This window comes from Asterias amurensis, chromosome 14 (genome assembly GCF_032118995.1).
Source record: "Asterias amurensis chromosome 14, ASM3211899v1".
Lineage (NCBI taxonomy): Eukaryota > Metazoa > Echinodermata > Asteroidea > Forcipulatida > Asteriidae > Asterias > Asterias amurensis.
The window spans coordinates 1827362-1849671 of NC_092661.1; the positions used below are offsets into that span (position 1 = coordinate 1827362).

The 22310-nt window shown below is 40.9% G+C and overlaps 1 protein-coding gene across 5 annotated transcripts in view; it reads right to left on the reverse strand.

Moving 5' to 3' along the window:
• Positions 1–22310, reverse strand: part of LOC139947184 (dynein axonemal heavy chain 5-like) — a 92443-nt gene that overhangs the window by 18379 nt on the left and 51754 nt on the right. For all 5 annotated transcript variants that reach the window (XM_071945052.1, XM_071945050.1, XM_071945051.1 and 2 more), the window contains 22 exons: positions 21733–21844; positions 20067–20254; positions 18624–18866; positions 17738–17851; positions 16635–16793; positions 15818–15940; positions 15091–15223; positions 14469–14587; positions 13587–13709; positions 12793–13035; positions 12210–12362; positions 11322–11462; positions 10500–10593; positions 8705–8853; positions 7676–7830; positions 6515–6668; positions 5639–5803; positions 5058–5246; positions 4610–4766; positions 3611–3816; positions 2329–2619; positions 751–918 (listed from right to left, as the gene is read on the reverse strand). In XM_071945052.1, the coding sequence (XP_071801153.1) occupies positions 751–918; positions 2329–2619; positions 3611–3816; positions 4610–4766; positions 5058–5246; positions 5639–5803; positions 6515–6668; positions 7676–7830; positions 8705–8853; positions 10500–10593; positions 11322–11462; positions 12210–12362; positions 12793–13035; positions 13587–13709; positions 14469–14587; positions 15091–15223; positions 15818–15940; positions 16635–16793; positions 17738–17851; positions 18624–18866; positions 20067–20254; positions 21733–21844 (3579 nt within the window). The remainder of the gene's footprint in view (positions 1–750; positions 919–2328; positions 2620–3610; positions 3817–4609; positions 4767–5057; positions 5247–5638; positions 5804–6514; positions 6669–7675; positions 7831–8704; positions 8854–10499; positions 10594–11321; positions 11463–12209; positions 12363–12792; positions 13036–13586; positions 13710–14468; positions 14588–15090; positions 15224–15817; positions 15941–16634; positions 16794–17737; positions 17852–18623; positions 18867–20066; positions 20255–21732; positions 21845–22310) is intronic.

Below are 22310 nucleotides of genomic sequence, written 5' to 3' on the forward strand. Positions count from 1 at the left end.
TAGGATGTGGACACAGGAGATCGGCGCGACGGACCCTTACTGTCTCTGCGGTCGATTGATTGATTGATTGATTTGGTGCTGTTGCCATGGTTTCCTACTTTAGTCGTCACTTGGACACCAGCAGAAACGTAGAATTCAGCGCGGTATAAACTTGTATTATTATTATTATTATTATTATTAATAAGATTAACGCAAATCTGCCTAACACAGGATTTACTGTAAATTGAAGAAAAAATTTAAATGATGTTTGGGTTTAAGCCTTGCTCAGAAACAGCCTCTTGTTTGGCATTCAGTATGTCTTGGTTAAAGACACATCAGTCTGGTCTTAAGTACTTCTCATCACAGCAAAGGCATTAACAGCTCAATAAAAACTCTTAAAATAAATAATAAATAAATAAATAAAAAGTGAACTAAAACTAAATTTAAAAAAATAAATAAAAAAATAATAAAAAAACTGATGTGTGGTAGCACTCAGTACTTTCCCGAGTCCTGTGAACAAATATCAGAGGCATGTTACTCGGGCAGGATTTGAACCCACGACACTTGCAATTCTAGAGCAGTGTCTTACCAACTAGTAGACTATCGAGGATGCCCGGTAGCTAGAGGCAGTTCGAATCCTATGTTTTGGCAGCGGGTATCCCAACGATATAAGAGATCCAAATTTAACATCTCTTAAAATAAAAATACTCATAAAAAAAACAGAAGAAAAAATGAGAGATCTCAAGGCAAAGAAACTGGCCATCGTCTTACCTTCAGCGGCAAGACTTCTTTGTTGATACCAAAGAAGAAGGACATAGCTTGAGTCCAGGCACACAGGCCGGCCACATCACCACAAGACTTCTTAGCTGACTCTAGGTTGTAATCATCCATGGATAGATAAGGTTGCAGTAACTCCACTGTCTCACCATTGATTGAATCCTAAAAAAAGTAAAAAAAGATAATTTGATTTCCAACAGTCCACTAGTTTAAAGTGAGTTTACAGTGCTTTAAAGACAGTGGACACTATTGGTAATTGTCAACGACTAGTCTTCACAGTTGGTGTATCTCAACATATGCCTAAAATAACAAACTTGTGAAAATTTGAGCTCAATCGGTCGTCGAAGTTGCGAGATATTAATGAAAGAAAAAACACCCTTGTCGCACGAAATTGTGTACTTTCATATGCTTGATTTCAAGACCTAAAATTCTAAATCTGAGGTCTCAAAATCAAATTCGTGAAAATTACTTCTTTCTCAAAAACTATGGCACTTCAGAGGTAGCCGTTTCTCACAATGTTTTATACTATCAACCTCTCCCCATTACTCGTTGCCAAGTGTGGTTTTATGCTAATAATTATTTTGAGTAATAACCAATAGTGTACACTGCCTTTAAGCAGAATGGTCATAGATAAAAATTGGTATTTTACCTGGTAACCGTTTTCTGGTATGCATATTTCTGTTGGGTTGGGTTGGGTTGGGTTGACATGGTTGAGCTAGTTGCCAAGAACAGCAGCTCTATGCTTAGCAGATTAAGGTTACCTGAGACAAAACACCATGTCACTAGTGCTGGGCGAATAGTGAAATTTTGTTATTCGGATACCGCTGGCCAACTATCCGAAATTAACCGGATATTCGAATAGTTTTTTCGCCGCTAGAGGGCGCTGTTTTAGACAGTGTCACTCGGTTCATTCATAAAAATGACCGGATCTAATTTAAAGATGGCGATTTGCTTTTTCTTTTGATCGTGATTGACTCTACGTGAAAGAAAACTTTTGTAATCTTTGAACAAATAACGTCAGAAATGTCATTGTTTTAACTCTTCACGGAGGTGAGCATAGTTAAATACTTAATTTATGCTGTTTTATGCTGTCTTAATAGAAGTTTCATAAGGATTCAGACAAAACATTCATATCAGTTGTCGCCCGACGTCCGCGGATATTCGGATATTAAAGAATATCCGGTTACTCGGTTGTAATTACAGAATTATCCGGTTTGTAAATAGGTATTCGCGCCCTATGCGGATATCCGGTTAAGAAAAAAAAGGCATTCGCGGTTACGGATAGGAAAACCTATTCGCCATTAACCGGATATTCGAATAATTCGCCCAGGCCTACATGTCACCATGTACAGTTTGTGACTGGTATCCTGCTCAATCTACTAAGCAGGACATTTACTGCTAAAGACATGTAAGCAGCTCTTTGAAATTGGGCCAAGGTCTGATTTTTATAAACATGCTTAGCAGAAAAAGGGCCAAGCAAATTTATCTACTGAGTAATTAAAAGAGCATGAATTAGGTACAAAGCGGCACCTTTAAAAAAAAACAGCCAAGCGCAAATAATTGCAGACTCACCTTTGAGAAGCTGAGTAGATCTTTAAGGAAAGTGCTACCACCCATCAACTTAAGGGCATCCGGCCATGAAGGCTTAGGACTAGGTTTCTCTGGGTCCAAGCTCGTCATCTCAAGACGACGTTGGAACAGCAGCAAGACGCAGTCCATGATACGCATGATAAGATGAGGCGGTTTGGCTAGTTTACGGACAGTGGAGATGTGAGCTGGTTTGATGGTGTTGAGGGCAGCTTCAGCCTCCTCCAGGGCTGGCTTGGCTGCTTCTAGTTTCTCCATAGCTTGGGCCTTGTCAACCTATAGTCAGATGAGGTAACAGTAGGAATTATATTCAGTCGTTTGAAAAAAAATAGGAATATTGTATCCAGGCCGATCAACATGTACACTTGGCGTAAGCTTTAGAAGATTTTTCATACTATTTAATCACAGTTCTTTTATTTTTTTCCAAGGGCTAACAAAAAATCAGAAATCAGACTTAAAGTAGGAAGGTTATCAAGCCTGTAATAGGTTTCTTTTGAGTTTTTTTTTTCTTCAATGATTTCCTTGGTAGTCAGGTTGGCTTCTTTACATAGGTAGGGTTCGAAGTGTTTGTCTCCTGAAAAGATCAAAACGTCACTGTTGTTTGGGCACTGGCCTGGTGACCAGTCTTGAACTTGTTTATCGTTCTGTAAATTTTGAAACGTGTTGTAGGCTTTTAAAGGGTGGCTGCAGTGTTTTATTTTATTCATTTAAATGATTAACATGACTTTTTAAACCTGAAATATTTTTTTATATTTTTTATTAAATGCGCAATATTTTAAAAATGGTTTTCAAGAGATTAGGGGAACCCACCCCGCCCCTAAAAGGGAGCCTTCATTTGCATAAACGTGACGTCATGTCGGTAACCCGAGCCGTCGGGCCCCCTGGCTGTGTGCATATAGAGACGTGTGCACTGTGTGGCCTGGTACCTAGGCGCGTGTAGTTAGGGACCAGACTCTTTTTGCCGACGATATGTTTGAATTCCCGACGTGACGTCGATGGTAGGGGGGGGCGGTAACAATCCACAAAAGGGGGGCATGACTTATTCGCTAATTACGTACGTCAGATATGTCGGGAATAAACAAAACACATTTTATAGATTTATTTGAATTCACTGCAGCATCCCTTTAAGCTGGCGCTGCGGCTCGGGTTGGGATTGGGGACTAGGGTTTGGGTTGGGTACAAGGGTTGGGATTAGGTTTTTTGACTAGGGTTGGGGTTGGGACTAGCATTGCGGACTGGGATGGATGGCAAGAAGTTGACTACTCACATTGATGTCATCTACGATGGCCTGAGCTTTATCCTTGACTTTCTGGACCTGAGCCTTGACTTTCTCAGCGGCTGAGGCGCTGACCGTCACCTCAGCGAGGACGACGTCAGCTTTCTTAGATGCCACTGCCAGTTCCTTCTCCTTGACCACTAGCTCTTTGCTCAACTCATTGACTGAGATGGTGGCCTCGACCAGCTTGGAAAGACCTGTCGGATGAAATGTGGTTTTGAATCATGTCAAAATTACTTTTCCATAAAATATATTTTTGCCAGTAACTTCCTCCGTTACTCTTTTGGACACTGACTTGAAACCCACAAATAATGCTAAGGACAAACAAAATGTGCTTAAAATAAAACATTACCAATATTAAAAAAAATATGTATAAAGTTCATAATAATAATAATAAACAAGCTGTAATGAACATTTATATAACACTGGTATCTGCCAACTTTGAAGGTCATGGCACACGACCGTCAAAACCTGATCATGAAGATAACTGCTTTTCAACACCAAGGAATAAACGGAATACTGCTTAAATAAAAGGTAGATATTGCCACTACAGATATGATCTTATTGAATTAAAGGCAGTGGACACTATTGGTAATTACTCAAAATAATTATTATCATGAAACCACACTTGGCAACGAGTAATGGGGAGAGGTTGATAGTATAAAACATTTTGAGAAACAGCTCCCTCTGAAGTGATGTAGTTTTCGAGAAAGAAGTAATTTTCCACGAATTTGATTTCGAGAACTCAGATTTAGCATTTGAGGTCTCAAAATCAAACATCTGAGAGCGCACAACTTTGTGTAACAAGGTTTTTTTTTCTTTTATTATCTCGCAACTTCGACGACCAATTGAGCTCAAATTTTCACAGGTTTGTTATTTTATGCATATGTTAAGATACACCAACTGTGAAGACTAGTCTTTGCCAATTACCAAGTGTCCACTGCCTTTAATGGGCTCTGTCTACTCAACCAACGAGCTCAACTTGCTTACCTGTTTTCATTCTCTGCGCCAACAGTCCAATGGCTTCCAGTTTCTCATTATAGATGGATTTATAGCCATCGATGAAGGACAGATATGACTTGGGGGTCACGTGAGTCTGACGACGATATCGCTGGAAGTATTCTGTGCACGTCTCGGCCACTGAGTCCTGTCAAGAGAAATGTTTGATAATTTAAAATACTAAGTAATAAATTGATCAGAAAAACTTTGTTTAATTTTTTGGGGGGAGTAGGGAAAATTTACCTGGAGATGCAACGTTTGTAACAACTTCTAAATCTCTTGAAATTGTTGCGGTATCCATGGCTAAAATGTAGGATTTGTACTGCCTCTACCTACCAGACGACTACCGTCGTCTAATTGGTAAGATGTCTGCATATCGGTGTAAGGGTATAACCAACTTTTTTGTTGGTGTCAGAAACAAACTAGATTTATACCCTACCTGGAAGCTTCCCATAGTGCTGACGACGCTAGCCTTGACTTGCTCTGTGCATTCGATCTTGAAAGAGGCAAGGAAATGCTGTGAGACGGCTACCAGGGCGTCCTTGGGCCAGCTGGAGAACCAATCCATGGTACAGCCGGAGAAGAGACCGGGAAACTTCAGGGAGCGGTTACGGAACTTCTCTCCGACCTTAAGAGAGGGGAAATGATTGAAAAAGGTTACTACGATGGTTGAGCTTTACAACAAATATTTAAATGTTAAAGATAATATAAGGGAGACTACAAAACATCCGGAGGTCAATGTTTTATATCCCGGTCAAGTAAATTTTCAAATGAATTCTTCTGAGACCTCAGATTTAGAATTTGAGGTCTCAAAATCAAGCATCTGAGAGCACACAACTTTGCGTGACAAAGGTGTTTTTTTCTTTCATAGTTATCTTGCAACTTCAACAACCAATTGAGCTCAAATTTTTACAGGTTTGTTATTTTATGCACCAAGTAAGAAGACTGGTCTTTGACAATTACCAAGAGTGTCCAGTGTCTTTAAACCAAAGTTAATTATTATAAATTATGATGTCTTACCGGTGAGAAGCAGAGCACAACGTGGAGGTTTGATCGTACTCTAGACAGGAAGTAGTCATAGAGATTCTCATTGGTAGGTGGTCTGCGTGGATATTCCTTCTTCATCACAGTTATCAGCTCTCCTGTTATCTCATCAATCTCATCTCGCTGGAATAAGTTGGATACCTGTCGGACATCGGACAAAAAGAAAATGAGAAAACTTTTGAAAGAATCAGGGAGAGTTGGCAGTTCTGATCCACCATAATGCAAATTCAGTTCCCTTATCTGAGTCCACTCTGGACCATCTACAAACATGTAGAGCTGCTTCCATGTTGGCTTAAGCAGAGCATATTGCTTAACAATGTTCTGCTTAGTAGAAATGAGCAAAATACATGTCAATAACTTTCCATGTTACAGGGTAGATTGGCTGGTAACCTTAATCTGGTAAGCTTAATTTTGTTAAGCTAAGCTACTTTTTGTGTTTAAGCAGCTCTTAATGAAATTGGGCCCTGATTTAGTGGTTCAGTTCACATACTTGACAAAGTCTTGACAATTCCAAGTTCACTAGTATAACCTATTTTGACATACGCCGCAATTTGATTCCTATGTGCTTATGAAGTGTTTGATGCTTAACTGAAAGTGGTTTCTCAGTAATGTGTTTAGTGATGGGGCAAGGTGGTACCCTGCGCTATTGTGTCTTCATTATGCATTGAATCTCAGGAATTTTCTAGAAGGTTTTATTGGGGAAGGGGGGCACTTCCTTGCAATCAGAAAATAGTACGCTTAAGTATGGGAACATCAAGAGGAGGGGATGGATACCCTCTGCCCCTAGATCAGGCATGGTACACAGTATTTAAAAAGATATATGGTCTGGTATCCAGACTCCTGTTAACCCACCTCTCCTGAAGCTAGTACGTTATTCATGTACTCCAAGAAGGCTTCATCCTTGATCTCATTATCAGTGAAGATGAAGGTGATACCCTGGCCTTGCTGACCGGCTGTACGGTAGAGGTACTTCAGATCATCCATCAAGTTACTCACGTTGTACGATCTGAATTGAGTCAAACAAGAAAAATACAAGGGTTGAGACGTTTAACTGGTTATGAATAAAATAACATTCAAATCTCCCACGACATCTCTTGCCCAGCATTCACCATGTTCACAACCCGAGCTCCATGGCAACATCCCCCACTGAGTGAGAAGATCAAGGAGCGCCTGTTGCGCCTTGCTGGTCACTGTTTACGGCACCCAGAGCTACCAGCCAATAAAGTCATCCTATGGGAGCCCACTCATGGCAGGTGCGGCCCCGGAAGACCCACCAAGACCATGTAGATTGAAGAAGCAGGAGTAGTCAACAAGGAGGAGCTTATCAGCTGTATGCAGGATAGAGTTGTGTGGCGTGTCAGACATAGAGCCCAACTCAAACATGCGGCAACGTGACAACTTGGGTCGACTGAGAGAGAGAGGAGTCTATGATGTGGTATTGGGACCATGTGTCCACAAACTGTAGTTTCAGTCGAAAACCTTGTAGTGTTGGGATCAAAAGTTACACACTAGTTGTCTCGAACACAGATGAACTTTCATGCTACATGTAACATATGTATGTTTCAAAATATCCTTAAAGGTAGTGCATAGATTGGTTTTTGACTTTGTAATGCCAACTTATTTGCAAAATTATGAATAAAGATACAGTGAAAGACACACAATACAGTGTCTACTTGCTGAGAAAACAGCGAAGAACTGACGCAGTGTTTACACAAGAAGGTCAAATCCATTCACATGAAGCGAAACGACAGTGGGTACCAACCCGCATCTCTTGTCCAGCATTCACACTGTGACACCCATGCACCTTTAGAAATCTCAGACATGATTCATCACATTCAAATGTTTGGGTGGAATAAAATCCAAACCATATTGCTTTGAAGGGAATCCTTTTCTCAAAACAGTTTATACTATCAACAGCTGCAGTACATCTCACCTAGTAATTTTTTGTTAATGTTTTGTGATCTTTTGGAGTATTTACCGACCTACGACCTCATCTTTAAGTTTTGCACTTACTTTGACAGCGTGATCTGGAATATCTTGTAGCCAGCGATGAAGGAGGCGAGACGAGTCAAGCTCTGTTTGCCTGAGCCACCCACACCTACCAGCAAAGCATTTCCTTGAGGAGTACGGATGATACGAGAGATCTTGACGAGATGGACCATGGCGTCCTGAGGGTGAGAAATAGCAAGAAAAGAGGGTAAGTCATTCAGTGCCAAGGTCGCACATGTTCCATACATTTTGTGTATTCTGAAAGTGCCATTATCATACATGATGTACAATCTATTTTATGTACATGTACTTTAAAAGTCTCATCAATCGTACATGTAAAACCTATACTTTACATGTTGTCACGAGAGGGTATAATTACTCAAGAAATACTATTGACTTTGGGATGTACCAACTGAACAGGTGACCAGGGCAACACAAACCAGCGCGATACTTTTTGTCTGGTGATAAAGAAATTTTGTTTAAATACAGAGTTTAGAAATTTTGTGTCCCCCAAGTTGAATGCCAAAATCTGCTTCCAACCAACAAGCTTGTCCTCTGGAAGCCTAAGCAAGGTCATGCTCAAAGAGGTCGAAGGCACCTGACCTATGTTGATCTGGGCCCAATATTCATAACGCTGCTAAGCACAAAAACTTGCTTAGCATGAAATTTCTTCCTTGAGAAAAACAGGATTACCAACCATACATGTATTTCAATTTGTTGCATATTGCTTGTTACTGGTATATTCAGCTGTTGTTTGCTAATCCTAAAAATCACGTGGAAATTTGGTGCTAAGCAAATTTTTGTGCTTAGCAGCTCTATGAAATTGGGCCCTGCTCAGAAGGGACACTGGGTTTGTGACAGCAGATGAAATATCTACATACACGAGGGACGGGGGATGTGGGGACAACTTTGACATAAAAACATTGACCAAGAACACCACTCGAAAGACAAGAATTAATTGTCTTGGTTGCATGTACATGTAAGTAGTAGTGTGACTTTACCCTTAGACAAGTTGCCAGCCTGAAGTAAAGAGAGATTTTTAAAGAAATCTACCTTAAAGAAGACAAGATCCATCTTAGCTCCTCGTATTCCCTCGTTGTACATGGCTAAGAACATGTTGAGTCTGGCGCCAAGCTGGTCGAATTCTTCAATGGGTTCATAGATCTTAGGTGCGTCTAGGTCAGCATCGTCTGGCTCTTCACCTTCAATATTCAGAATAGACAACATCAAATATCAGTTACTTATGTCACCATGGTTAAGTGGTTAGACTGCAGGACTTGCAATCACAATGGTGTGGGTTCGAATTCCCCGGCTAACCACTGATTACACAATGACTAGAATAAGTATTGTTGTCTAGTTTCTGAATCACAATTTCTTGATTTGTGTAATTCATAACCATAGACGTTAAACCAATGTTTGTATGAGAGAGATTGGCCGGTGCCAGCTTGGTGTTTATATCCCTTTGTGGGAGTTTGCCGAGTTCCCTTGCAGGGAAGATCATTCAAACAAACAATTATCAGTTACTTCATAAGCAGTATTTGGCATACCATCCTACCACCCTTCCTCCTCTGACATCTAACAGTCTACTGACCCGCACTACTAGACGGGGCTTCCCCACCCAATGTGCAACCCACACAGTAGCCCTGAGCTAACCAACCACAGGTCTCCTTTCAGGAGAAGCCATCACAGCAGTGACTGACTCTACATAGGATGTGTTCGTTTAGCTTCCCTGGGTCGACCCCGGTCTTTCCCTGGTGCTAACCCTAGCCCTGAGCCAACCAACCACAGGTCTTCTTTTCAGGAGAAGCCATCACAGCAGTGACTGACTCTACATAGGATGTGTTAATTTAGCTTCCCTGGGTTGACCCCGGTCTTCCCCTGGTGCTAACCCTAGCCCTGAGCCAACCAACCACAGGTCTTCTTTTCAGGAGAAGCCATCACAGCAGTGACTGACTCTACATAGGATGTGTTCGTTTAGCTTCCCTGGGTCGACCCCGGTCTTCCCCTGGTGCTAACCCTAGCCCTGAGCCAACCAACCACAGGTCTTCTTTTCAGGAGAAGCCATCACAGCAGTGACTGACTCTACATAGGATGTGTTCGTTTAGCTTCCCTGGGTCGACCCCGGTCTTTCCCTGGTGCTAACCCTAGCCCTGAGCCAACCAACCACAGGTCTTCTTTTCAGGAGAAGCCATCACAGCAGTGACTGACTCTACATAGGATGTGTTCGTTTAGCTTCCCTGGGTCGACCCCGGTCTTCCACTGGTGCTAACCCTAGCCCTGAGCCAACCAACCACAGGTCTTTTTTTCAGGAGAACCCATCACAGCAGTGACTGACTCTACATAGGGTGCGTTCGTTTAGCTTCCCTGGGTCATCCCCGGTCTTCCCCCGGTGCGTTCGAATAGCTTTGACGTCATTCCATGGTCTCACCCGGGTCAGCCCCCAGTGCCCTGCTTGTGAAGTGGGTCACTTGGGGGCTGGCCCCAGGTGCGTGACGTCACTACGAGAGCGGTGAGTGATCGTTTGTTTAGCTCTTGTCAGGGGCTCACCCGAGTGAGCACCGCGAGGTAGACCCAGGGAAGCTAAACGAACGCACCCACTGAAACTTTTGAACTCCTAAAAATTCATGTAGGCCAATTTCTCTAACAATTTTTCAGTCTACTGACTAAACAAAGCTGCATGTCATTATGTATAAGTACCGTCTGAGACCGGTATCGTGCTGAGCAAACGTTGTTAAGCAATGTTTTCTGCTTAAGTTTAGCAATTGTGCGTACATGTGCACTGTAATGCATTTGCAGGTTATCTGAGCTTGAATGCTCTGTAGTAAAATACCCCAAATCGGTTATTTACCTGTAATTTCAGGAGCGTCTCTTAAGAAATCCACAAAGTACGGTTCCTTGTCTACTTGCTCAGCGAAAGCAGTGCCCAGATCCTCCTCTACAAGCTGCAGAAACAAAAAAACGTCATGTCAAATTATGAATAAGAACTGACTAGGTTTACTGACAATTCAATTCATTTAGATGCGTCATATTTGTTACTGCGTGAGGGCGCTCTCGAACATATTTGAATCACTTCCGGGGGTATGTTCATTAATATCCAAAACAGTGTTCGAAGACTGGAACACATTACTAACGCAGACATCATATCCATCACCGACAATAGGACCTGTAAATGGAAGGTACATGTTTGGGAATTGTCAAAGATTAGTCTTCTCACTTGGTGTATCCCATCATAAGCATAAAATAACAAGCCTGTGAAAATTTGGGCTCAATCAGTCTTCGTAAGAAAAAACACCATTGTTGGACGAAGTTGTGTGCTTTAAGACAGAAATAAAAGACTTCAGGCTAGAAGTCTTTTATTATTTTAGTGAGAAATACCCTCTTTCTCAAAATCTATGCTACTTCAGAGGGAGTTGTTTCCCACTATGTTTTATACTATCAACAGCTCTCCAATGCTCGTTACCAAGTCAGTTTTTAAGTTAATATTTGTTTTGAGTAATTACCAAACATGTACCTTCCCTTCAAAGGAGCCGTTATAATCCACCTCGAAAGCAACTTCAAACTATAGCGCAACAAGGGTGACAGAACGCCGATTATAACCGTGCCCATATTTTTTGGTGGTGGCTGGAAGAGGAGTGAGCAGATGTAAAGAAATATAAAAATATTATCTTACCTTCATGAGAGCCTTCTCAAACCAGACTTTGTCTTCTTGGTTGGTGAAGCGATCAGCGATGACGCGAGAACACTCATGCTTCCAGAGGTTCAACAGAACAGGTGGGGCTGTTACCACATCAGAGACGGTGTTTAACATACCCTGCAAAAAGAAAGCACAAACAAGCAAAGTAAGCAATCAGTGCTCAGTTATAAATTAACGTGATATGCTAGACCACTCAGCCCCAACACAACTACAAAACAACATTCATAATAACAAGACAGCGTTTAACATACCCTGCAGGCACAAAGCAAAAACAAACAAATTTTAATCTATCTTTGTTCAGTCACAAAATCAGATCTTGATGCACTCAGCCTGACACATCAAAAGTCCAGAATAATAATACTAATAGTTAAACCGAGTTCTTATAAAGCACCTTACCACGCCCGATGGGCACTCAGTATTGTTTCCTTGCAAGGTATGCGGAGCTACATTTTATATTTAAAGTATGAGACCTAATCCTTTACATAGCACCATGTAATGGTTTACAAGGTGCTGTGGCGTATTATGCTGCCAATCAAACCAGGATCACTGGGGCGTACCCCTTCTCTTTTCGATAAGTGCACTGGGTTTGCGTTACACAAAACATGGGACCTACAGCTTTACCTCCCATCCGAAGGACGCAGCAATAACTTTTAAGTGTCTTGCTAAAGGACACAAGTGTCTTGACCGGGTCTCAAACCCACACTCTGTTGATCAGAAACACCAGAGCTTGAGTCCATTGCTCTTACCCCTTGGCCCTGACACACCACTGCCAACATTCGCGGATTCATCTTAAAAAGTTTATCAAAGTCATCAAGTAAAAGTTGCTTTCCTAAAAAAAAAAAAATAGTTCAATAATATCTTTACCTGCCAGATTCGACTGAGATCACGCAGATTGAAGATGTAATGGAACTTAGCCGGAGTCGGCAACATCTTGATCTTGGTGCGTTGCCAGAGCTTCCTGGTGGTTGATACCAGGCTATCGGCCAGCTCCAGGATCTCATCTGGGAAGCCACGCTCCTGAAGAGGAAAACGAACAGAAAATGTAACGCATAAAAGGCACTATTGGTAATTGTCAAAGACCAGTCTCCTCACTTGGTGTATCTCAACATAAGCAAAAAATAACAAACCTGTGAAAATTTCAGCTCAATCGGTCGTCGAAGTTGCGAGATAATAATGAAAGAAAAAAACACCCTTGTCACATGAAGTTGTGAGCTTTTTCTCGAAAACTTTTGTCAGAGCGCTCTTTGCAGTCACCAACACAGTATGGATTAACCACAGGACATGCAGCATGTGCAGGATGAATTAATTAAATTTGGTAAATCCAAAGAAATATCCCATTACAATTTGAAGTTCCAAAGTCACACTTGAGGAGGTACTGATCAAGCAAGGGAAGCAATGGTGCATTGAGATCGATCCCCACTGGTAACAAAGATTGTCGCAGTCTTACCTTGCAGTAGTGGCCGCATCCAATAGTCCTAAAGATCTTATCGATGGAGTTATTGGACGGCAGGGTACAGTTGAAGATGTTGAACTGTCTCTTGAGGCGTTGGGGGATGTCATTACGGCCACCGCCGGGCTGGATCATGGCGGCCATGAACTGGATATCCACGATGTTGGTGAAGTCACCCGGCTTGTCCAGATTGTAGAAACCTCTGGTCTCCATCAGCTGACGGACAATCTCGTTGGTGATCTGTTTAGAATAACAATAAAAAGCTGGCATTTATGGACGCACCTTTTCAAGAGGTTGCAAAGCACTAGGATTTGTCCAACACAGATAAAAAGGTGGCAAAAAAAAAAGAATTTAAACAAGTTTGTCTTCAGCAGTATCTTGAATGATTCCAGTGAGTTTACTTTTTAGCAGCTATCAGGAAGTGAACTTTTCGATGGAAATAGCAACTAGTTGTACTGGTTTGTTCATACTCCGATTCAAAGATTAGTGTCTACTGTTTGGCAAAGGAATTACACGACAATAAACATGTGTGGGTAGTTAATTTTTACTGTAATTTGGCCGTTGGCCACGAATGTAAAAAGAAATAAACTATCATCTAAAGACAAAAAGGGTGTGTTGTTCTGGCCTCTTTCTTTAAAGGAGTTTTCCCAGAGAGGTACTTCCATTAGAAAATCTTGAAAGTCTAGCCGAAACTTTTCAAGGGGCACAAAGGGCCAAGACCAAGGCAATGAAGGCCATGACCTCAGTTTAATCCCTTAGCGACAGCCGTAGCCAGCCTTATATATACATACCTGATCTCCCCATTCATTGATGATAGGCATGTTGATATCGTCCACAAAGATGGTCATCTTCTTTCCAGCTGGTGGTCCATACGTCGTACCTACACGCTTGTCGACATAGCTTTCAACAGTACGCTACAAAACAAAGACAAGAAACAATGAATTGACAAAGGTCGCAGGCTCGAATCCAACCCGAGTATTATGCCGTTTATCCTTTTTCCTGTCCTGTATTAACCTTTTTCTCAGGATTTAGAAAAAAATTGCGAGATACAACGCTAACACACAACAGTGTTTGGGTAAGACCCAGATAATATATACGGAGCATCTTGGATGGCACGGTAGGCTTGTACGTAACATGCTCGCCTCTCACTAAGGTGACCCTGGTTCGATTCCCGGCCAGGGCCATGTGTGAGTTGAGTTGTGAGTTGGTTCTCTGCTATGCCACAAGGGTTTTCCAGACTATCCGATTTTCTCCCTCGGGAAAAACCAAACACTTTTGATCTTGGCTGTGCTCCGTGGTCATAATGGGTTAACGTGGCTGGAAGCCAAAGGCACCCTTGCATTCCTGTTTCTCGAACACGTTGTAGCTGCGTCCTTCCCAATTCAGCTTTTAGCTGCGAGTAAGACTGATTAGCCCCCCAAATTATATATAAAACACAAGTTGTCCTGGACCCACTTCTCCGCTGGTTGTCCTGGACAAGGTCCCTGGGTCCCTGAATCCAAGTCCATACTTCCTTTGACGTCACGTTGCTGTTTTTGTAGAAAATGTTTCGCAGGAGTTGAACACAGCTCAACTCTTCCAAATTATTTGTTGTGAAATTTCGACGTTGAAATTAGTAGGCAGTATCAACGGGGCTTAAGTTGGGTGTAAGTTCAGAGCTATCCTATCCTTACCTGGTACATGTTGGGTGTGGTAGCAGACGAGAAGTTAAGACTCTTAGTGAGATGTCTTTCAGGATCGTACTTAGCACAGTTCCCTTTGATGACCACCGTCTTGGCTGTCCCCTGCTCACCTGCAAGTCACAAAAAGTGCCATTGTGTTTTATTGACTTGTTACAAACACCACCACACAAAGTGACTGTATGTAGAGCTTGCCAATTTGAGAGTCAAGTTTCTGTATATTTGCTACAAATTATGGTAAGCTTGTAGCAAATACACAGAAACAGGCAGCACAAAGCTTGCCACTAGGCTTGGAATGCTGAGATGACATTGGACATGCGTTTAAAAGCAGCTGGATATAGGATTTGGGGCTAACATTTCAGAGAAAAGGAAACCTTGCTTCTTTATTGGCTTCGTTTAAAAAGTAATGAAATTTGAAAACAGATTTCACGGTTAAACCGGTAACTGGTACAGTTAAAAGAGTAATTGGTACGGTTAAACTGGTAACTGGCATGGATAAATGGGTAACCTGTCAGTTAAACTGGTAACTGGTACAGATAAACGGGTAGGTACGGCTAAACAAGTAACTGGTTAAACAGGTAGATAGGTAGATAGTGGTAACTGGTAGATTGTTTACCGATGAGCAGCACAGCTTTCTCCTGCTTGCCGATGGTCTGAATGAGGAAGTCAGTCCTGACGTTGTCTGTATTAGGGACCAAGATGGACGAGTAGTCTGGGGTACTGTCTGTAGGGTAGATGTACTCTGGAACCTGTCACAGATAAATACATATTGAACCAATTAAAGGAACAAGTTGCCTTGGATCGGTCGAGTTGGTCTTTGAAAAGCGTTTGTAACCATTTGTTATGAAGTGCATATGGTTCGAAAGATGTTTTTTTCAAAGTAGAATACAATGATCCACACAAACATGCCTCGAAATTGCACGTGTTTCCTTTTACCTCGTCGACTAACACGGTCGGCCAATTATGGGAAACCACCCTACTACCTCTAAATTAACTATCCAGCCGTCGATTTCACCAAACTCTTCCTAACTTAGGGTTAATCTTATGACTTAGGACGGGTTCAGTTCCGTATCCAAATACGTAGGACGCCTTGAACCCATCCTAAGTTAGGATGGGTTACTCGTCCTAACTCGAGTTCAGATTAATCCTAACGTTTTGTGAAATCGACCGCAGCAAAGGTAGCTGTGGGGTGTTCTGGCTGGTAACCTTTTTTTTTGCTAAGCAAGTTTTTCTTGCTCAGCAAGTTTTTGCAGTTACAGGCTTTATGAAATTGGGCCTAGGGGGCAAAAGAGGGCCATGACCTCCATGTAATTACAGGCCCGGAAGGGGGCAAGATGACTTACTCTATCGCTCCAGTGCTCCCAGTTGCCAGCGCTGTTCACAACATACTCAAAGATGGTATCTTGACTAGAAGCGTCAATCTTGGGTAGTTGCAGACCCCCCTTCTCCTTGAGGAAACCTTCCATCTAAAATCAAAACAAAAATAAAATATCAACTCGATGGTCATAGAAATGTTGTTGTTTTGGAATGGATAAGATACACTGGATGAATAAGGGGCATTTCATTTCGATTTGTTTTATTTATTCTGGTTGTGAAGCCAAAGACTCTCAGAAAAGCAAACTAAATGCCTGTACTAACAAAGAACCCCATGGACATGATGGAGAGAAGGTAGTTTTTATCAATATTATGTTGTACACTGCAAAACCGCACAATGTTTGTGCACTACCCTATCCTACAGTGTATGAGAAAAGTGGTGTGTATAACTGGAAATGTTATCATTCTGTCTAAAGGGTTAGAGACCATGACAATCAGGCCTGTCTGAGGATAGAACTCAAAGGGTTTGCACTGTTTTTGCGCTTGTAGATGCACCGAATTCTGCGCTTACATTAAGTGTAATTCACGGGTTAGCAAAGATTTTTCACTTCTGTGCCTGCATTCTCCACGTAACTAAGTCATTCTACACTTACACAGCTAATGCAGAAATTCGGGGCTTGCATTGCAAGTGGAGACTGACGATAACAAAAATAGAGCCATGCGGTATTGCAGAGCCATAAAATTAGGCCCTGTATTTCGTCAAAGGGTTAAAATTTGCAGTAACTTGCATGTCTTTTCCAAGTTCTAGCATAACTACAGGGATTCTTTTTTACAGCGATGTCTTACCGCTTTCCTGTCGTCCAGCTCAAGGAGAGCTCCGATGGACCACATGAGGCAGAAGATGAAGAGTCTCTCAAGATGCTCCCGAGATGGATTACTGTCCTCACTAGGTATTAGACCAGTCAGGAGATCCACCGCTTGACGGATGTACATGCACTCCAAGATCTGGATTAATGATAATAAGAATAATAATACCAGAACTTATATAGGGCTTTTATCATATCGACATGCTCTAGGGCGCTGAACATGGCACTTGTCAGAATCTAAGCAGGTATCAAGCAGGTATCCGGAGGTCGTTGGTTCGAATCCCACTCTAGTCAATTCTTTGTTAACACCAAAATCATTTCAAAAATTTACCCAGTCAGTTTCCCTTGTGGTTTATATTGATATCTGAAACAAAAAGTCGCATCCCCTTAAGGTGATCCCCTGGCTGCCGCTTCCCAGGTTGTATCGTAATTTGGGTGTGATCCCTGGCTACACGGCAGTTAACGGTTGTATGGCTTCTGACTGGCACCCCTGAACAAAGATATTGACAAATAGGGACACCGCCAACATAGGGCTAGATAGCTCAATTGGTAGAGTGCCGGCACGTTAATCTGGAGGTCGTTGGTTCGAATCCCACTCTAGTCAATTCTTTGTTCAACACCAAAATCAGGTATCAATTGTATGGACAAATTAAAACATAAGAAACAGAATTATATAACTAGGAGTACAAGTTATTACAAATCATAGGAATGTTACTCATGCGGGATTCGAACCAACAACCTTTGTCAATTCTAAAGCAGTTGTATTACCACTAGACAACCAATAGCGGCAGTTTGAATCCTTTATTTTAGCATTGGGTACGAGAACAATGTGATGGATTCTACATTTTCATCAGGAAGTTAACAATATTGTTACAGCGCTTTACAGATACTGGTGTAATGTGTGGAACCTAATAATATGTGTTTACCCCCAACTCAAATTAAACATCTTTTAAATCTTTTATTTGCATTTGGATTGGCACAGTGTGGGCACCAATGTGGTCACCAACGATTGTTTATGTCAAAAGAATTCGGTGGCATTTATGGCCAGTTCAAAAAAATACAAGGAGAAAAGTCTTGACTTACATCCATTTTAGGAACGCAGTTTTGCATGGCAAAGTTGTAGGTGTCCTTGAAGTACTCAGCAAAGAGGTTATACAAGACGTCTTGCTGGGAAGAAGGTCTTGTCAACAACCAACCCTGTAAGAGACAATTAGTCAAATGATTAGTAAGATTTGAAACCTGGCATGGTGGAGATGAAAACCTAGCAAACTTTGCTGTAATAACATGAATAACAATAATTTCATACAGACATGGTCAACAGTAGAGCTGCTAACCATGAGAAAACAAAATGGCTTGCTAACCTTTTCGCCCATGTAAAGTTGAGCTTTAGAAACAAGAATTACGTCACATTGCAATTCCATGGTGAATGCACAAGCCTGCTGTCTTATTTCCTTGCTTACTTGTGAAATACATGTACCCTTAATAAGCAACTTATTCTAAGAACCTGTATGCACTTGGCCCTGGGACCTAACTTCACCTGCTTTCTCCAGAAGACGTCGAGTTGAAACCAACGGTTCTTTTCAGAACCACCCCAACTCATTAGAGATAGTCATTACATGGTGTTACCGCAAACTTTTCTATAAGGTATTTCCACCATGCACAAATCGTACTATTCATCTACCTGTTTAATTAACAAAAAGTACTTCAGGTTGAGATTATGCTTACCAGACATGCCAGATTTAGCTTTCGACTTAAACTACCATGTCGCATGTACCACTTATGGCTGATATCCTACACAATTTTCCTATGCAGAAATTTGTTAAGCATTTTTTTCTGCTTACAACTGGCTTAAACAGCTCTACAAATTTGGCCACTAATTTGAGATACATGGTTCTTTAGTTGGTAAAGGTCATTTGTGTTAAAAACTAGCCACTTTCATGACCTTTGAGGTTGTTTTTGTTAATCTCACCTTGAGGATCGGCTCCCAGTCCATGATTGAGGAACTCATATACACCATGCCGTTACGAGACACCGTAGCCGGGGAGGCGTTGTCAATGTTATGAGGCTCAAAGATGATCTTACAGGTAGGTGCCATGGGGATGCGGTCACCGTTGGCGAGGGTTAGAGTCTTGTTGTCGTCCAGGACAGAGTTGAGATTCTCGATCCAGATGGCGTCCACCGGGCCGTCCAAAACAATCCAGATGTGCTCTCCCTGTATTGAAAAATTAAATATATTTATAGTTTTATTTTATCAAGCAATAAACCACCAAGGGAAACTAACTGGGTAAAATTGTTCAAAATTATTTGGGGTTGAAAAAACAAACAAAAAATGTTTGGTTTTATCAGATAAGGAGCTAGTCCCCCAAATAATTTCATGTCCGGGTTGAGAGGTTTAAAGCATGAGACTTTGCTTTTAAGTTTGTTTGCTTTGACAATATACAGCAGGTTCCAAACTGGGTGCGCTAGAAAGTCTTTCTATGAATAGAGGACAAGATTCACAGTTGTTGAATTAGCAAAATGGCTTCTATACACCCCCTCCTCAAAGAAAATGTCTTGAAAAGTAGTGGACACTATTGGTAATTGTCAAAGACTAGCCTTCACAGTTGGTGTATCTCAACATATGCACAAAATAACAAACCTGTGAAAATTTGAGCTCAATCGGTCATCGAAGTTGCGAGATAATAATGAAAGAAAAAAAACACTTGTCATACGAAGTTGTGTGCGTTTAGATGGCTGATTTTGAGACCTGAAGTTCTAAACTTGAGGTCTCAAAATCAAATTCGTGGAAAATTACTTCTTTCTCGAAAACTATGGCACTTCAGAGGGAGCCATTTCTCACAATGTTTTATATCATCAACCTCTCCCCATTACTCGTCACCAAGAATGGTTTTATCCTAATAATTATTTTGAGTAATTACCAATAGTGTCCACTGCCTTTAAATGAGTGGACCCAAATTCATTTACCTGAGTCACTTTAAGGTTTGAAGAAACATCTCAAAACTTTCCTGTTCAATGGTTGATTGCTAATGACCAACTGTCTTTCCCATTATTAATGCCATTATGTATTTGCTTATTGTACTGTTTCCTGTAAAGTATGTGGTAATATTTTTTGTATGGATTGTTCTTGTATAATTTAATGCACTTTAGATTTGCTAAATTTCTATGTACCGTTTAATTCTCACAGTTGTTCTTATTTCAACAAGAGTGTGGAATAAACATATTATTGAATTGAATTGAATTGAATTGAATAACAATAGTTTATTGAAACTATATTGCACTCACTCCAACACCAGCCTGTCTGAGGACGCGTAAAAGTAAAAGTGTGATGAGAAAGTTATATAGAGACAGTTAAGTACCCTGTGTAAGCGCGCTCTATATTTGCTTGATGTTGTTATTATTATCATCATCATACCTTCTTCCCTTTAAGAGTCTTCCTCCACAGTGTTGAGAAGATTCCATCTGTCCAGTCGTTAGTAGCGACATCAAGCCGGCCAAACATCTGAGGTGCTGTGATAGCCTTAGGGTTCATCCTGAGCTCACGGTGAGGGGCTCCGCAGTCTGACATTGCCTTCATCAGGGTATGGATACACTTGGTCTTACCTGGAGGTTGGATAAAAAACAGTAATGCGTTAAGAACACTGGACACTTTTGTAATCTAACTCTGAGGTCTCAAAATCAAATTCTTGGAAAATCACTTCTATCTAAAAAACTCTGTTACTTCAAAAGGGAGCTATTTCTCACAATGTTTTATCTACCAACCTCTCCCCATTACTCGTTACCAAGTAAGGTTTTATGCTAATAATTTGTTTAATAATTTGTAATTACCAATAGTATCCACTGCCTTTCAACATGAATGAAAATTGCACAAATAAATAAATTGTATAACAGTAACTCAGGCATGCAACTGTATCTTCATCAAAAAAAAAGGAAATTACAAAGTTTCCATGATTTTGTATAGTATTTTTCACTTTTGAATGGTAAGCAGGCGGATAGGCGATGGATCATTCAGTGTTTTCGGGCCAACTCTCTGGAACACATTACCACGTACCCTAAGGTCCTCTCCAACAGTTTCTGCTTTCAAACGCAACCTCAAAACTTATTTATTCTAGTGTATTTTAATTATTTGCTTTTGTTTGTGTGTAAAGTGCAAGGATCATTTGTTTTGGATTTGCGCTATATAAGAGCTGGTTTTATTATTATTTGTTATAAAACTGAGTTTAAAAATGAGGAAATCAGCTGATACGAGGAGGTTGCATGCCTGATAACTAGACGACAATACTTATTCTAGTCATTGTGTAATATGCGGTTAGCTTGGTATGATTTGAGTGACACTTTGGCTTGTGGCCTTATTTTGGTAAGGCACTTTATCTAAACTTTTCCCAGATAACTTGCGGAAAGGTTTTCCCGGAGCTAATTTCTTATCCCTCTACAAAATATTGTGCATTCTGTATAAACTCAGTTTTCAGGAAAGATCTATGGGCCATTTGTTTTATATTGGTAAAACCGCACACACTTAGATTTGATATCTACTGGGAGTCAGCAGTTGTTTCCAATGGTTTCGGGAAAACCCTTCCACAAGTTGTCCGGGGAAAGTTTTGATGAGGTGCCTAAGCATAATTTGTTTTATGTTTAGGCTACTTTCTGTGCTTATTAAAGGAACACGTTGCCTTGGATCGGTGGAGTTGGTGTCTGAAAAGCGTTTGTAACCGTTTTTTATAAAATGCATATGGGTAGAAAGATGTTGTAAAAGTAGAATACAATGATCCACACAAACATGCCTCGAAATTGCGTGGTTTTCCTTTTACCTCGTCGACTAACACGTCGGCCATTTATGGGGGTCAAAATTTTGACTCCCATAAATGGCCGACCATGTTAGTTTGCACAGTAGAAGGAAAACCACGCAATTTCGAGGCAAACTTGTGTGGATCATTGTATTCTACTGTTAAAACATCTTTCCAACCATATGCATTTTATAAAAAACGGTTACAAACGCTTTTGTTTTGACCAACTCGTCCGATCCAAGGCAATGTGTTCCTTTAAGCAAATTGGGCCCACATTGCTGCAGGTGTCGTACTCACCAGCACCACTAGGTCCAAGTGTCATCATTCCATGACGTACTCGTTGTGTCTCATACAGCTGAATAAGCTTCAGAATCCATGGAGGGTGGTTCACCATTCCTGCCTCAGCAACCTTGAAAATGAAGAGAAATGTTACAAATTATTTAGGGTTGGTGAAAAGGTAAATTCTGCGTACAATGACATTCTAAGCAGACACAGTTTTTTTCTTGTAGATTATTAAACAAAATTGAAGTTTTTAATCCTATAGGCAAATTGGTAAAACGTACACCCAAAGTGCTAAGACAACCAAACAAAGAGAAAACAGAGTTATTGGGTAAAAACTACTATCAGAAATGGAACTTTGTTTCGACAATTAATAATAAAATAGAGAAAACTATAAATTTTTCTGTAACACCCAAAAAAATGTTTTTGTGTGTTGTCGTTCAAAAAAGACTCCGCTAGGGTTGAACTGTCAGGCATTTAATAGCTACTTGTTTGTATTTTCCCGTAGACCCCTTTTGGTTGGTGAGCAGTGTCCAACAAAACTCTATTTTAAATGTACATTTTTGATCAAGAGATCAACTAAAAATCAATGTCAA